Genomic DNA, 13,325 nt, shown 5'->3' with positions numbered 1-13,325 from the left:
GTGACCACAGATCACGCGTTGGCCCAATTCAAACAAAGGAAACATGAAAGCACCAGAAAGACCCTTTAAGTGTCCACGTTCCAGTCGGGTGGGTGTTAGTCCTTTAAGTCCCAGAAGTTACGCCCACTGAAAGCATTCAAGAGGTTTTGTGTGTCAAACCTGTCCGCAGACTCCGAATCGGCGGCGTTTGTCTCGTCCGATTTATCATCCTTAGATTTACTATCTTTAAGGTCCTGGAGTTTAGCTGCCTGTAATCTATTGTCCGCTGCTCTTGCAAAGTCCAGGACCGGAGCAGACATTCTCCTGGCAGGACAGTCAACGGGTTCAGTTCAGGGCATTTCCTCAACATGGAGTTCTCTTATCTTAGAAGATATTAGAAGTATCTGAGAAGTTATTCTAAATGTCCACACTATTGAAGCACATACACACAACTGTTACTGCAATGTAACACCGTCACACACACACACACAGAAGAAACGTTCGACACAGAGGCTGAGCGCCATGCGGCTGGCAGTAACATTTAGAAACTCTGCGTTTCTCAGAATAATTCCAGTTGCTAAATCTGTTTTGTTTGGGGAAGATTTAAAGCACCAAACAGGTGAATTACCAAACAATTTCTTGACTTCATCACCAGATGAATTAATTACGACATGAATGACTGCTTTGACCAAGCAGCTAGCTAGCCTACAGTGAACACTAAGAGTCTATGCAATGAAAAGAATGTTTACAATACCTGTTGAGAGTGGGGATGTTCCCTCTGCAATCAAACAACATTGATTACTAAGTGGTTAGTGGCAGGCATAAGGAGAGGAAGACAGTCAAAGTGTAGCAATGTGTGTGTGCGTGTGTGTGTGTGCCCTTTAACACGACGTATGTATTTTGCCCTGATCAATATCTAGATGAATTTAATTAATGGAAAAAGGGAGGATAAAGTAAATTGGTCGGCTCTCTTGCCGTAAACCCACGTTCACTTCCTCCCTTGACAACATGCATTATGTCCTGATAAAGTCAGCGAATCATTTCACTCTCTCGCTGGCTTCAGTTCCCAGTGAGGAGCCGAACCTGAAGGATAGTTCAGACCAGTACAATCACAAGCATGCCATCAAATGTATGTGCAAAGGCATTTTAAAGGATTTGAAGAAAAACAATCAAAGCACAATCAAACATGGCAAAGAAAAAATAAAATAGCACTGCGAGGCAATGATGAAATACACCAACATCCACACAGACGACAGCACACAGACAAGATGCAACAGCAACACCACACAACATCGTCTACATGTTCACGGGTGCGTCTCCGGGTTCTACATGAAGGAGCTCCGATGGTGTCCCACGACTAAAAAGGAGAGGCAGCCGGAAGCTTTGATGCTCGTGGCCGACACACTTCTGACCAACCGAAAAGAAATATTTCTTTTGCACACAAGAATTTTACAACAAACTTTTTAACAACGAACACAGGCCGACTGCTGGGAAGGTGTGAAAGGAACCGAGGACGTAAACTCAAGTTACAGCGATTCTAAAAGAAACTCATCCAGCAGCACCTTAAATATTTATCTAATAACAACAATAATAATAATAATTATAAGAGGCATTGAGTGATATGTTTTGTGCAACCACAGCAAACCTTGCCCTATGCTACAAACTTCTGGACAGATAATAACACAGTGTTTAAGAGGCAAGAGGAGATGCAACAAGAGAGGGAGCCTCAGGATGATACTAATAAGGAAGAAGGCAGCGAGTAGGAGCAACATGTACTACATTAACATCAGCAATGGTCATATATATACATAAATAAACACACACACACACACACACCGGTACTGCCAACTTGCCAGCATCACTGCCACTGATTCAAATTCAATCTCCCTCTCCGTCAACACCATTGATCCCTGCCCATAGTGCTGGTTCAGTGGGGTGCAGCGCATGAGGGTTGCGGGCGTGTTACCTGTTGGGGTGCGAGGTGGGAAGCATGAACTGGAACTCTACTATACACGTGTTGTCCCTCAGCTGGCGATGCTGGACGCTGTTGAGCTCGTAGGCGATGTACGCTCTGCGGACGTACACCTGCAGTTACAGGAGTCAAAGACACAGAGGACAATAGTTTGTCAATCGACTCCATTTCAGGCAAATGAAGAGCAGCGTTGTTCTCACCTCAAGGGCGGCCATCCTGACCACCTGGTTACTGTGGTAGAAGAAGTTGGGCAGAACGTCAAAGATGGACGTTTCTGAAAGGATCAGTTTCTAGAAGAAGAAAAAGGGAGTGTGAGTCATCTTGAACACTTGAATATCATTTTCAGAGGCTCCTCCGTCGCCTACCTGCAGGTTCTCGATGCAGAACTGGTGTCCATACATATCAATGGCAGAGAGGAAGATGGACTCCACCTGGTTGTGTCGTAGTTCGTAGGAGGGCAGGTGGGAAGCAATCAACACCTGGATAACACATACACATGGAATACTGTCGGTGCATTTATGGATTACTAAATGATTAGTTCTCGCAAACCTTTCTCTTACCAGTTTATGCAAATCTTTTCACCGTTCTCTTTGCTCAGTTTCTGAGCATGACCAGTTGTTTTATTCTCATTTACTATGGTTTTGTCTTTCACCAATAAACAAATGGAGTAGTTGGTGACATCTCTCACATGGAGCTCATGATAAAACTAGTGACACTAACATCCTTCATAAAGCTGCAGCTTCAGAACAAGTCATATGTATCTGGTTGACTCTAAGCATACACAACACCATATCTCAATACGTTTGTCAACAAAAACTTGAAGTTGGCATCCGACCTGCCGGGCTCGCAGCGCCACCTTGGCGTTGGTCGTCTTGCTGAGCTGCGTGAGTTCAGTCAAGATGGCCATCAGCTCGTCGGTCAGCGTGGGATCACGGCCACACAGCTGATCCTAGACAGGAGAGATGAGAGCGTCACATAGCATCATGAGCTAGACGTAGAAAAGCGCTTTGGGTTCTGACACTTACGATCAGCATGGTCACCAGCAGGTTCTTCTTGGTGACTTGAGCATGGGAGAAGATGTAGTTAAGTACGTTTGCCATGTCGCCCTTGTTTTCCTCACGCAGCGCGAACACACACTTGTCGTAGTGTCCTGTCAACAAGGCAACATGTCAAAGCTCTGGCAATGCAGCACAGTCACCAGGAGTTTATTGTGAAAGAGCTCCACCGAGTGGACAGAATGAGGAAGTGCAACTCTTCTGTGAAACCACGTTACTCTTGCATGAGGCAACGTGTCGAAACAGCGAGAACTTTGAAACCTTTAATTAAGTGCAGTCACTCACCATTCTGAAACTGGATCTCTACTTTCAGGTACTGTCTGAGCAAGTCCATCACCACGGCCTTCATGTGACCTCTGATGCCGCTGCGATACCTTTTCAAGACAGACACAGCCACAAAGAACAATGCTGCATTGTAATGATAATGTACAGTAGGTTAGTGTCAAGGATACAACTAATATACAGAAAATCAATCTCAGTGTTACACATTTAGATGAGGCTTCTAAACTTTTTTCCCGGCCGGCTATGGTCAAGAAGCTGGTCTGTTGTGCAATCTGCCACTTTGGGTCGCAGGCTGTACTGTGGATGTCAGTGTGGCACTCACTTCTGCACCAGCTGAACGATGCTTTGTGTGTTCATGAAGAAGACTTCTCTCTCAGACTTCTTGTTCAGAGTAGCAGCATGGCTGTCCAGGATGTTCGCAATCTGGAAAGATAAACAAGACGAGAATTGAATCCCAGTGGCCCCGATGAACCCTCACTTAGTGGGATCCTGATTGAGTGAGACATTTCTTTCTATACACATCATTAGAGGTGTCAACACCTTCTCATGTCAGTGTACTGGTCTGTCTTTGCTCTTCATGCACAGTGCATGAACATATGAACATTCACATATCATTTTATACAAACAAGCAAATTGCAGGGTGACAGTCATCTTTTCTAAATAATATTAGAAACTGTGACTGAACCCTTTTGCAGACATGCGGTCACGTTTGTTTGTTTACTCTACAAAAAAGGACTATTTCTCAAGCCAGCTGTAAAATTTGAGTGCAACTGAACACCAGAGTTAAGAAAAGCCAAACTAACACCACGTTTAGATGCAATAAATCACTGGAAACCAAACGCACTCGTTTATGATAATTGGTGCTGCCGTTTTGTAGATGAATTAACGTGCCAGCATTCAAAATGTACCTAAACATAAGTAATAACTGTTTGCTGTAGAATTACCGCAGAAACTGGTCAATATTGATAATAATAATGGCACAGAAACAGGGTTTTACTGTTATCGAGCAGGCTCGCTCTAAGAAGGGTTGTGAAGGTGAGCGCGTTGTTCACCCTCACCTGCTGGCTGGGGAACTGGCACAGCACGGAGGTGATGTTGCTGGCGTACTGAGCCATCTCCTTCTTGATGGACTTCTCCACAGCAGGGGGGATGCGACCCGACACACTGGTCATGATGTCTTGAAGCTCCAACAGCGGCAGAGAGGGATCGCGCATGTTTTTCATCAACCTCTCCACACAGTCTTTCAACTGGAACGGACACAAGAGGTACACTGTTTGAACACCTGCTCACGGTTTGAAGTGCTGACGCTGACGTGTACCCAGGTTATTGTGTGTGTGTGTGTGTGTTCTCACCTTCCCGCTGAAGAAAGGCTCAGGGAGACAGTAGCCGTTCATTATGTGAACAAGATGATCCAGCGTGTTGTGGAAGACTCGGTGGAGCTTCTCCCCTCTCAGAGCCACTGCCTGGATGATCGGCAGCGGCCCCGTGTGCAGCTCCGCCTACAAGACAAACACAAATACTTATTGAGCTGTTGGGTAGAATACGCCGATGGTCCATTCACCATCATTGTGTCACGGAGTAGTCGAGAAGAACTAGTTGGATATACTAACAATATCCTGAATGTTTGACCAAGAAAGCAGTCAGAAATGTGGAGTGTTGCTGTGCGCGTGAAGTCTGGTCCGGTCTGGCTTCATAGGTGTTTGCAGAAACCAGTGTCCTTGAGAAAATTGAGCCTTCAACTTTGTTGGCAATTTTTTTTATTAACAAAATTGCACACAACCAATGATCTAATACCTAAGTGAACAAACACCCACCAGCGAAAGTCTTATTAAACCCATGGATTCACACAAGTGCATTTGAGGAAGAAGACCCCTCCCACAGATGTTTTTGTTTCTTCAAGTCTATTGTGGAGAATTTAATGAAGCGCAATCTGCCAAGAAAGCTGTTGTGAAGCGCATAAATATCCAGCTGTATGTGTGTTTTGCATCTGCAATGTGTGTATTTATATTACACATCATTGTGCAGGCCTACGACAAGTCCCACCTGGCATGCAGCGCATACCTGTGTGGAGTGCACTCGTCAGACACACTGTACCTGTTGCACTCGGCTGGGGTCGTCCAGTTGGAGCTTGGCAATGACACAGCCAGGGTCCAGCGCCGCGCCGGCCCGCTTCACGTAGTGAATACAACCGGACTCCAACGCCGTGAGGGTCATCACCATCTTCATCACCTGGAATGTTCAAGTGCAAAGTTTCAATCTTTACACCTCAAACAAACGTGAACTGATTGCAGCTTTCTTGTGGAGAACACACACACACACACATACGCCTTGACGTACTGTACCTCTATCTCAGCGTAGCACTGGCCAGAAAACACGTGCCCTCCATCCTCCACTTGGTACTGGATGAGCTTTCCTGCTGAAGGAGATCGCAGCAGCGAAGGATCATTCTCCCTTTCAAAAACACAAGTCTTGTTCCCAATCGTGATGCGATACCTTTGGGGGGAGAGAATAAGATACCTAGTCTTAGCACACACCAGAAATCTCAACTAGTTTTTGTAAAGAATCGCCAAAATAAACATATTTTCCTTCAATTTCATTTCCCCTGTGGTACAGCTTATTTAGGAAGGATTACTTTGTTCTGAAGCGTCGTTTCCCCTTCTTACCTGTCCACCTCCTCCTTCATGTAGGTAGTGTAGCTGCTTCCATCATAAGACAGCAAAAGCCCTCCGTCACTGAGCCGATGGACGTCCACCTCAGCAGAGGAGAGGTTCATGATGACCACGTAGGAGTTGGGAGACTGGCGCGTCACTGTCAGGACGTATTTGGTACCTTCATAGATCAGCTCCACGTCCACCGTGTTGAGCAGCGTGTGTGCTGGCAGCACCTGGCCCCTGGTAGACAGTTATTTATTCCAGGAGTATTTACTACTTTGAATGGATTGATACGACATGCCATATTTATACCTTTCCAGAGAATGCAGAAAGTTGGACACACTGTTCCTGAGATTGACATCGGCCACATGAAGAGCCCCGCTCACGATGCCCAGCATGGTGTCGGGACGCTCCGCCTGCACGCGACATACACGTTACGGCTTAGCCAGGAAAAGAGCTCAGCCGCATCGTACCAGTAGGTCAAAGCACAAGTCTTACCATGACTTCAGGTTGCTATTATACTTACAGTGTAATTATGATCTTAGATGTAATGTGTTTCAGCACCGACGTTACAATACAGGTCAGTATTATAACTCAACACACCTGCATCTTCTCTGAGATGAGCCGGTCCAGCCAGCCGGTGTCGATGGTGTTCTGCTGAAAGCTTTCAGTCTCCAGCAGCTTGATGAGGTATTCCACCGTGGTCCTGAAGTCTCCTCTGATGGACAACTCCTTCAGAGCCACCACCATGTTGCTAGAAGACCATTAGGAGACATAACCACAAATGTCAACGACAAAAACCTCTAAATTGAATAATTACCGAAGAAAGTCAGAAATATGTATTATTAGTAGTTTTTGGTTTGCGTGTACTCACGAGATGGCTTCTTCACGATTCTCTCCCCAAGAGAAACAGTGTCCAAACTGGGAGTCTGCAAACTCATGCAGCCCTCCAGCCGCCGCCACGCTGAAGTAGCCCCACACGTTCTTGTTGCTGCGGAAGTTCAGCTCCTGCACGGTGCCGGAGCTGGGCTTGAAACCCTGCAACCGCACCACGCGTCATCTCATGAACTCAAGCAACACAACTCATTTGACACAGACACGGGTAACATTTTGAAGTAATAACGACGGCCTTCATTCGTGGTACAACTGGACTCGTGTTATTTTGCGTGAGCTTCACCTCATCGGGGTTTTCACTGGTGATGCGTGCTGCGATGACGTGGCCCCGCGGGGACGGGGCTGTGGAGAGGCCCTCGAAGTCAATGGGAGAGTCTCCCCACGGCTGGACCCCGTAAAGCATCCTGATGTCTTTGATCCGTTGAAGAGGTATACCCATAGCAATCTGACAGGAGATGGACGTATGGTACGACACGAGTTCATGCACTGGGACTGAGATGGGATGACCATTAAGGGACAGATTCACTGGACAAACACATTACAGCACATGTGTGGGTTAGGATTGGGTTTGCATGATCCACACGCACATTTGCTGACAGTTGTTCCGAGACAACCGATAGACACCATCTCTCCACAGACAGTGAGCCCCTTCTCCTTTGTGTCACTCCCACAGCAGCGTCCAATCAGCTCGACTGGCCACTGACCTATTTACACACGACCCTAAACACTGCTGAACAGACCATGTGACCCAGTGGACCTACCACACAGCGTCTCTGCACACTGCCTCCTTTTGCAGTCCGTTGCCACGGAGACAGGGGGCCCGTCTAGCGGCGAGCGGTGAAGCGTGCTAACGCCGTCCGCTCACGGACTGTATTGGGTGTAAAGCGTGCTCTCGGCAACACTTGGACTGACCTGCAGCTGGGCAGCGGGCAGGTTGACGTCGGCCACCATCTCGGTGCAGGGGTGCTCCACCTGCAGGCGAGGGTTGAGCTCCAGGAAGTAGAAGCTGCCATCCTGGCTGTAGAGGTACTCCACTGTACCTGCACTGACGTAGCCCACCATCTTAGCCAGCTTCACTGCGCACTGGAGAGAAAACATCTCCATTCACATTCAGGTTGAAACGCTTTCAATTCATCTGTATGCACGCTGCTGGTCTTACAGCTCCATTTATCAGCTGTGTACAAGCACAAACAATGCAAGCTGGATTGTACCCTTTCCATATCCTCAAACACATCAGAGGTGGCGATGGTAGCAGGAGCCTCCTCTATGATCTTCTGGTGCCGCCGCTGCACAGAGCAGTCTCTCCCAAACAGGGAAATGGCGTTGCCGTATTGATCGGCCAGGATCTGGACCTCCAGGTGGCGGGCGTGCTTTGCGAGCTGCATAACGAAAATAGGTGATCCTGGGACTTCTGCCTGGACCTGGAGAACCAGAGATAAAGCAAACGCTTGAAGTCAACAAGTTCACAAAACATTAAGTCTAAGATTCCAATACCGTTTTCCCACTTTGGTGCAGCCACATTTTCCCCATTTGGATCTCTACTGGTACATTCAAACGCCATCGCATGATGCCTTACGTCCTGCATGAGGTCTCAAATTAAATGCTGGGTTTAGTCAGAGTTTCCACGTACCTGTCTGAAGAGATTAGGGAAATCGTCAGCACAGTTGACTTTACGGATGCCTTTGCCTCCGCCTCCCTCTGAGGCCTTCACCATGACGGGGTAGCCCACTTTCTCCGAAGCCTGTCAACGGAAACGTACAGCTTTCCAGCACCCAAGCAGCGACGCACAGTATGCTTAAGCAAACATTCTTTTGCCGTTACGAACAGTCCCTTAAATGCATGCTTACTTTCAGGCCATCCTCCACATCCTGGATGCAGCCGAGCTCATACACGTCAGTAGGAACATTGATCACTTTATTCTTTTTGTTGCTCTCTGTCCAGTCTACTGTGAGGCCTGAAAAAGACAGACAGAATAGATATTTAGCACACAAACAAACACCCAATACATGAAATTCAAGAAAGAAAAAAGGCATTTTTCAAAGCTGATCATAAACCAAAAGAGACACAAGCGGTGACGTACCGACGCCGCTCCAGGGCAGCGTTGGGATGCCAGCCGTCTGCGCCACGATGGACGAGGCGATCTTGTCTCCAAGAGCCCACATAGCCTGACTCGGGGGACCTGAGGTCGGAGTTACCAATGAAGAAGACGAAATAAAAGGATTTAACAGGTGATGTGTTAGTTTAAGGGTCAAAGTGATAGACATTGTAAGACGCTTCTCTTACCCATGAAAGCAATGCCGTTCTTGTGAAGCAGCTCTGGGAGTTTGGGGTTCTCTGAGGCATGACCCCATCCAGCCCACACTGCCTGTTACACCAGGAGACAGGTGTTATGTCCACGACACCAATACTAGTCTCTCCAGATATTATAAGGGTGTGGTCATACCTGAACAGGTATCCGTTTAGCAATGTCTAGAATGAGCTCAACATTGGCATAGTTGTTGTTATTTGTCCCTCCAGGCACGGGCACGTAATGATCCGCCATTTTGATGTACTCTGAAGACACAACCACAGATTTCATTACCTTCCTCGCTGGTACCAGTGTCGGGTCTTCTTCATCAGTGCATCCTTACACCTTCGCTGAGTCGCTGGCACCGGAATCGTGTTCTTTCTTTACGTGTTCAGAGGCGTCATGCTAAAAGCTCACCTGCATTGGCCTTCAGGTCCTCTGGGGTCACCATTACAACAAAGCGGATTGCCCTTTCATTGCGAAACATCTCATAGGCCCAGCGGCGGATGGAGCGCATGCATTTGACCGCCGCAATTCCATTGTTGGCAATAAGCACCTGAAGAGGCAAACAGCTGAGTGACCGACGTTGATTGGCTGACATAGTTTGAAATACTTCATTAATAAGGGCAAGTCTAATCCAGTCACTGCATGATGACTTCCTATTCTCTGTTTCTACATTTCATGACTGTGTGATCCAAACAGAAGTAGTTTTGGAATTCTTAACTGAAAAACTTTTTTTTAAATCCTCACCTTCTCGATAACCTTGGTGCCACCAAAGCGGGTGACAAACTCAGCAGGAGACGCCACGGTGAAGTCCCTCTGGAGATCAATGCGTCGGCGGTCTCTGCCTTGCTTCACCAGATGCAGCCCTGACATGCTTGGCCTGTCAGGGTGAAGAACGCAACATCCATTCGTACCACCGCTAGTTTTGGGAGGAACAGGGTATGTTGTAGGTCTGATAACAAGCAGATTAATGTGCAAAACACAAGGCATGAATTCAGATTTTAAACTGCCAGAAGAAAACTGTCACGCGAGTGTTTCGGCAGCGGCTGTGTCTCAACAACGGTTTAAGTTTACAGCCCAGAAGATAAAAAAAGGACACTGACATCCGTTCATATTGATAAGAGGCTGACTGGTCTCAGGTGCAGAGGATTTCTCTACTGTCTCTTATCTTATCTTAACTTTATAGCTTGTGGGCAAGTTACAGCTTAGTCAGTGAAGGAAAACCTGAATATGTATAATAATGGCAAGAATGATAATAATAATTTAGAAACATGTTGGACTGAAAAAGTAAAGAGTCAGCAACGTTATCTTTAACGAGCCTACAGTTCGACCACTGACGGCAGGACACATCGTACTTCAGAGGACATAGTACACGGGGAGGGAAGCGTCCGTCGGCTGGAAGGCGGGCGGCGCCTGGGGCTCATTTCTATGGCCTGATGCTGTGTTATTGCATCACTGCCGGGGTTACGAGCCCGTACTGAATGGAGGCCCTGGTTTCACTGCAGCGGTGGAGCTGCTAGAGTCTTTTCTGTTCTATGACTGAGAGAGGAGGGGCTGGGGGAGAGACATCCAGTATTTCCAGTTTTAAAACTACCGCCCCAGCGTCTTTCAGTTGAGCCCCAGAGACTCCCATGTCACAGGAGAAAACAACATCCTCAAATGCTAAGAGCACAAAACACGACTATCCACATGGCTGGCTGCATAACAGAACAATGTTTAGAAACCAAATTGACAGACAGAACATAGAAGCATGAACAAAATCTCATTGGAATGGATATAGCATGCAATTATGGTAAAAGCTCTTCTGCACATAAGCACGTTTATATCTCATTTTAAACAGCAAACCCAAATCTTCTGCGAGGCTTCAGAGGATTGGGAATTAGTGAGTTTGAACACTTTCCCAAACCAACATGCTGAAGTCTATGTGTGCCTTCCAGATTGACCACGACGTAAAGGAATCCTTAAGCCGCGTGCAGCGAGTGAAACGACATATTTTCACATGCGCTGGCGAAGAGACAGCGCTTGGAATCGCACGTTCCCTTTTTGCGTCTCACATTTGCAAGCCACTAAGCAATAATGTGATTGAAAGCTGCTAAAGAAAATAAAAATGACTGAACTAAATAATCCCAAAATGCTTGTTGCAAAGAAACACTGAGAAACGCTGAGGAAAGAAACACTTTAGAACTCCTGCAACAAAAAGAAAAATGTTCACAGAAAGCACCTGGATCCACACACATAACCGATGGCAATATTCAGTGAAAACACGGAATGAACATCAAGAGACGAGGGGAAATGTGGACACTCGGGTTTGTATTCCAACCTGAGGTTTTGCGAGGGGCCATCAATGTGGTCGAATCCCATATCAAAGGTGCTGCTTGAGCTGTCAGAAGATGGTGACAAGGAGCGATTCTCCCTCTCCTCCAGCTGCAAGCCAGGCTTCCCTGGGATCTCATCCTCAGAGTTCTCCTCCGATACCGATCCCACAATGAAGTGCGAGTGCAAAGCCGCAACCGCCGGGCTCTTCTTGGCAGCGCCGTCCTGCTGTGCCATGGCCGGGCGACACGAACAGGCTGCGAATACTGACAAAGACAAGACAGTGGCAGCAACAGTTATAAAGGAGAAACAGACAGTGCAACATGTCAAGGTACGGTGTGTCACAAGCCGACCTCGCCTGGCATGCAACCCTGTTTGTCGTGTTGCAAAAGTGAGTTACATAAACTTATGTATCTTGATAAATGCAACCGATATTGCAACACTTGAACTCACACTGGGAGCAGCAGCACATTGTGTGCAGACTCGGAAAAGGGGGCGATATTTGCCAAACCAGTTGAATATTGGAATGCAGGAAGATTTCAATGACATGCACGCTGTTTGTACTGTTCTCACGAACCAGAAGCATCTACAGCATTGTTTCAGGTCTGAGAGAAGAAACAATGTGAGAAGCATATATTTAAAAAGTCTATAAAAAACATGTCCATATAAATGCTGCCTGCATGGGAGATACACTTCAAAGTGTTCCTGCCAATTGAAGCAAAGTGTTTAGCTCATGTAATGAACACCTGTACGATAACAACCGTCTGTCTGTTGCATTCAACTTGATTTCACTGAAAAGCCTGACTGTACCTTCTCCTCGAGCAACAGCTACCTTAGAAAAGCCCAAAGTCCATTAAGACAACAACAACACGGTGCTGTCCTCCAGCTGCATGTTCTTCTCTTGGGTTTGTTTATTCCATCTGCTCGGATGGAAGGAGTGGACTCCCAGCCATGGCGCACCTTACTGTGGCTTTCAATAGCTGCTCGCGGGACCAGAAAAACCAGCAGAGCCCTGCGGCGCACACAGCGCTAACGTGGGCCAGGGGAGCAGCGCACCACGGTCCCGAAGAGCCGCATGTTTAGCGGGACTCGAACCACATCCTTTTCACGGCAATAACTTGGAGCTAGCCCCCCGGTTAGCGTGAAGTCAACCAACCAGCGGGGAACGCCACCAGCCACAGCGGGCTGCCTCACTCACAACCCCGCAGACACGGAGGCGCAGACGCTCGTGGCGTGACCGGTAGATGTCGGTTGGTTTGCGGAAGTAGCTCCTGTACAAACCCGGTGACTTGTCCGCAGGTGTACAGTACACGCAGCGTGGTGCAAGTCGTCAACGCAGAAGCAGACAGACAGAAATAATCTGAGATGAAGGGCTCGGCTGGTAACTCACTCACCGGTGGAGATGCACTGAAACGTAATCCTGACAAAACAAGTTGCGCACGGGATATCGATGAATCAGTGGTGTCTTCGAGGCATCTCTGTGTCCAGTGATGCTGCTGAGACGAAGGAGAAGAAGGAGAAAGTCACATCATGATGCGGCAACAGCAGACAGTGGGGTGATGTGATGATGCGCCTGCAGGTTACTCCTGGACGTTGACCTCGCGGCGCAACTTCCGCTATAGAAATGCATCAGATAGAAAACACACGAGATAGATTACAGAAGATGGCAAATGGTTTGTGTTTCATGAAGGGTGAAAAAGCTAAATAAATATATTATTATCACGAAAATGAAATGGTTGTGTTTTATTTTATTCAAATAATGTAACAGCTACACAATATGAAAAAGCAACATAGATTAAATCAAAAGATTGTAAATTATTGGTATTCTTTAATCTGTAAAATCCCAATGCATATTGTAATAAAACACAACAATACTTCTAAACTTCCAC

At 47.0% G+C, this 13,325-nt stretch overlaps 1 protein-coding gene across 6 annotated transcripts in view; it reads right to left on the bottom strand.

Moving 5' to 3' along the window:
• acaca (acetyl-CoA carboxylase alpha) overlaps positions 1–13,012 on the bottom strand; it is a 30,180-nt gene extending 17,168 nt beyond the window's left edge. For 2 of the 6 annotated variants that reach the window (XM_068600808.1, XM_068600809.1), the window contains exons 1-29: positions 12,831–13,012; positions 11,444–11,702; positions 9,871–10,003; positions 9,538–9,676; positions 9,277–9,386; positions 9,117–9,198; positions 8,914–9,012; positions 8,681–8,787; positions 8,464–8,574; positions 8,045–8,254; positions 7,746–7,916; positions 7,117–7,278; positions 6,814–6,977; positions 6,543–6,693; positions 6,252–6,355; positions 5,952–6,179; positions 5,631–5,781; positions 5,383–5,517; positions 4,641–4,787; positions 4,347–4,535; positions 3,611–3,711; positions 3,292–3,380; positions 2,977–3,101; positions 2,787–2,900; positions 2,317–2,430; positions 2,152–2,241; positions 1,946–2,064; positions 734–757; positions 160–303 (exon numbers count right to left, since the gene is read on the bottom strand). In XM_068600808.1, the coding sequence (XP_068456909.1) occupies positions 160–303; positions 734–757; positions 1,946–2,064; positions 2,152–2,241; positions 2,317–2,430; positions 2,787–2,900; positions 2,977–3,101; positions 3,292–3,380; positions 3,611–3,711; positions 4,347–4,535; positions 4,641–4,787; positions 5,383–5,517; positions 5,631–5,781; positions 5,952–6,179; positions 6,252–6,355; positions 6,543–6,693; positions 6,814–6,977; positions 7,117–7,278; positions 7,746–7,916; positions 8,045–8,254; positions 8,464–8,574; positions 8,681–8,787; positions 8,914–9,012; positions 9,117–9,198; positions 9,277–9,386; positions 9,538–9,676; positions 9,871–10,003; positions 11,444–11,673 (3,743 nt within the window). In that variant the 5' untranslated portion in view covers positions 11,674–11,702; positions 12,831–13,012. The remainder of the gene's footprint in view (positions 1–159; positions 304–733; positions 758–1,945; positions 2,065–2,151; positions 2,242–2,316; positions 2,431–2,786; positions 2,901–2,976; positions 3,102–3,291; positions 3,381–3,610; positions 3,712–4,346; positions 4,536–4,640; positions 4,788–5,382; positions 5,518–5,630; positions 5,782–5,951; positions 6,180–6,251; positions 6,356–6,542; positions 6,694–6,813; positions 6,978–7,116; positions 7,279–7,745; positions 7,917–8,044; positions 8,255–8,463; positions 8,575–8,680; positions 8,788–8,913; positions 9,013–9,116; positions 9,199–9,276; positions 9,387–9,537; positions 9,677–9,870; positions 10,004–11,443; positions 11,703–12,830) is intronic. The other 4 variants (XM_068600810.1, XM_068600812.1, XM_068600811.1 and 1 more) reach the window with 2 other exon arrangements.
• Positions 13,013–13,325: the final 313 nt, after the last annotated feature.

This window comes from Clinocottus analis, unplaced genomic scaffold, assembly GCF_023055335.1.
Source record: "Clinocottus analis isolate CAN_PGR_092001 unplaced genomic scaffold, fCliAna1.0.p SCAF_5, whole genome shotgun sequence".
Lineage (NCBI taxonomy): Eukaryota > Metazoa > Chordata > Actinopteri > Perciformes > Cottidae > Clinocottus > Clinocottus analis.
This window is presented reverse-complemented; position numbering and strand designations above follow the sequence as displayed.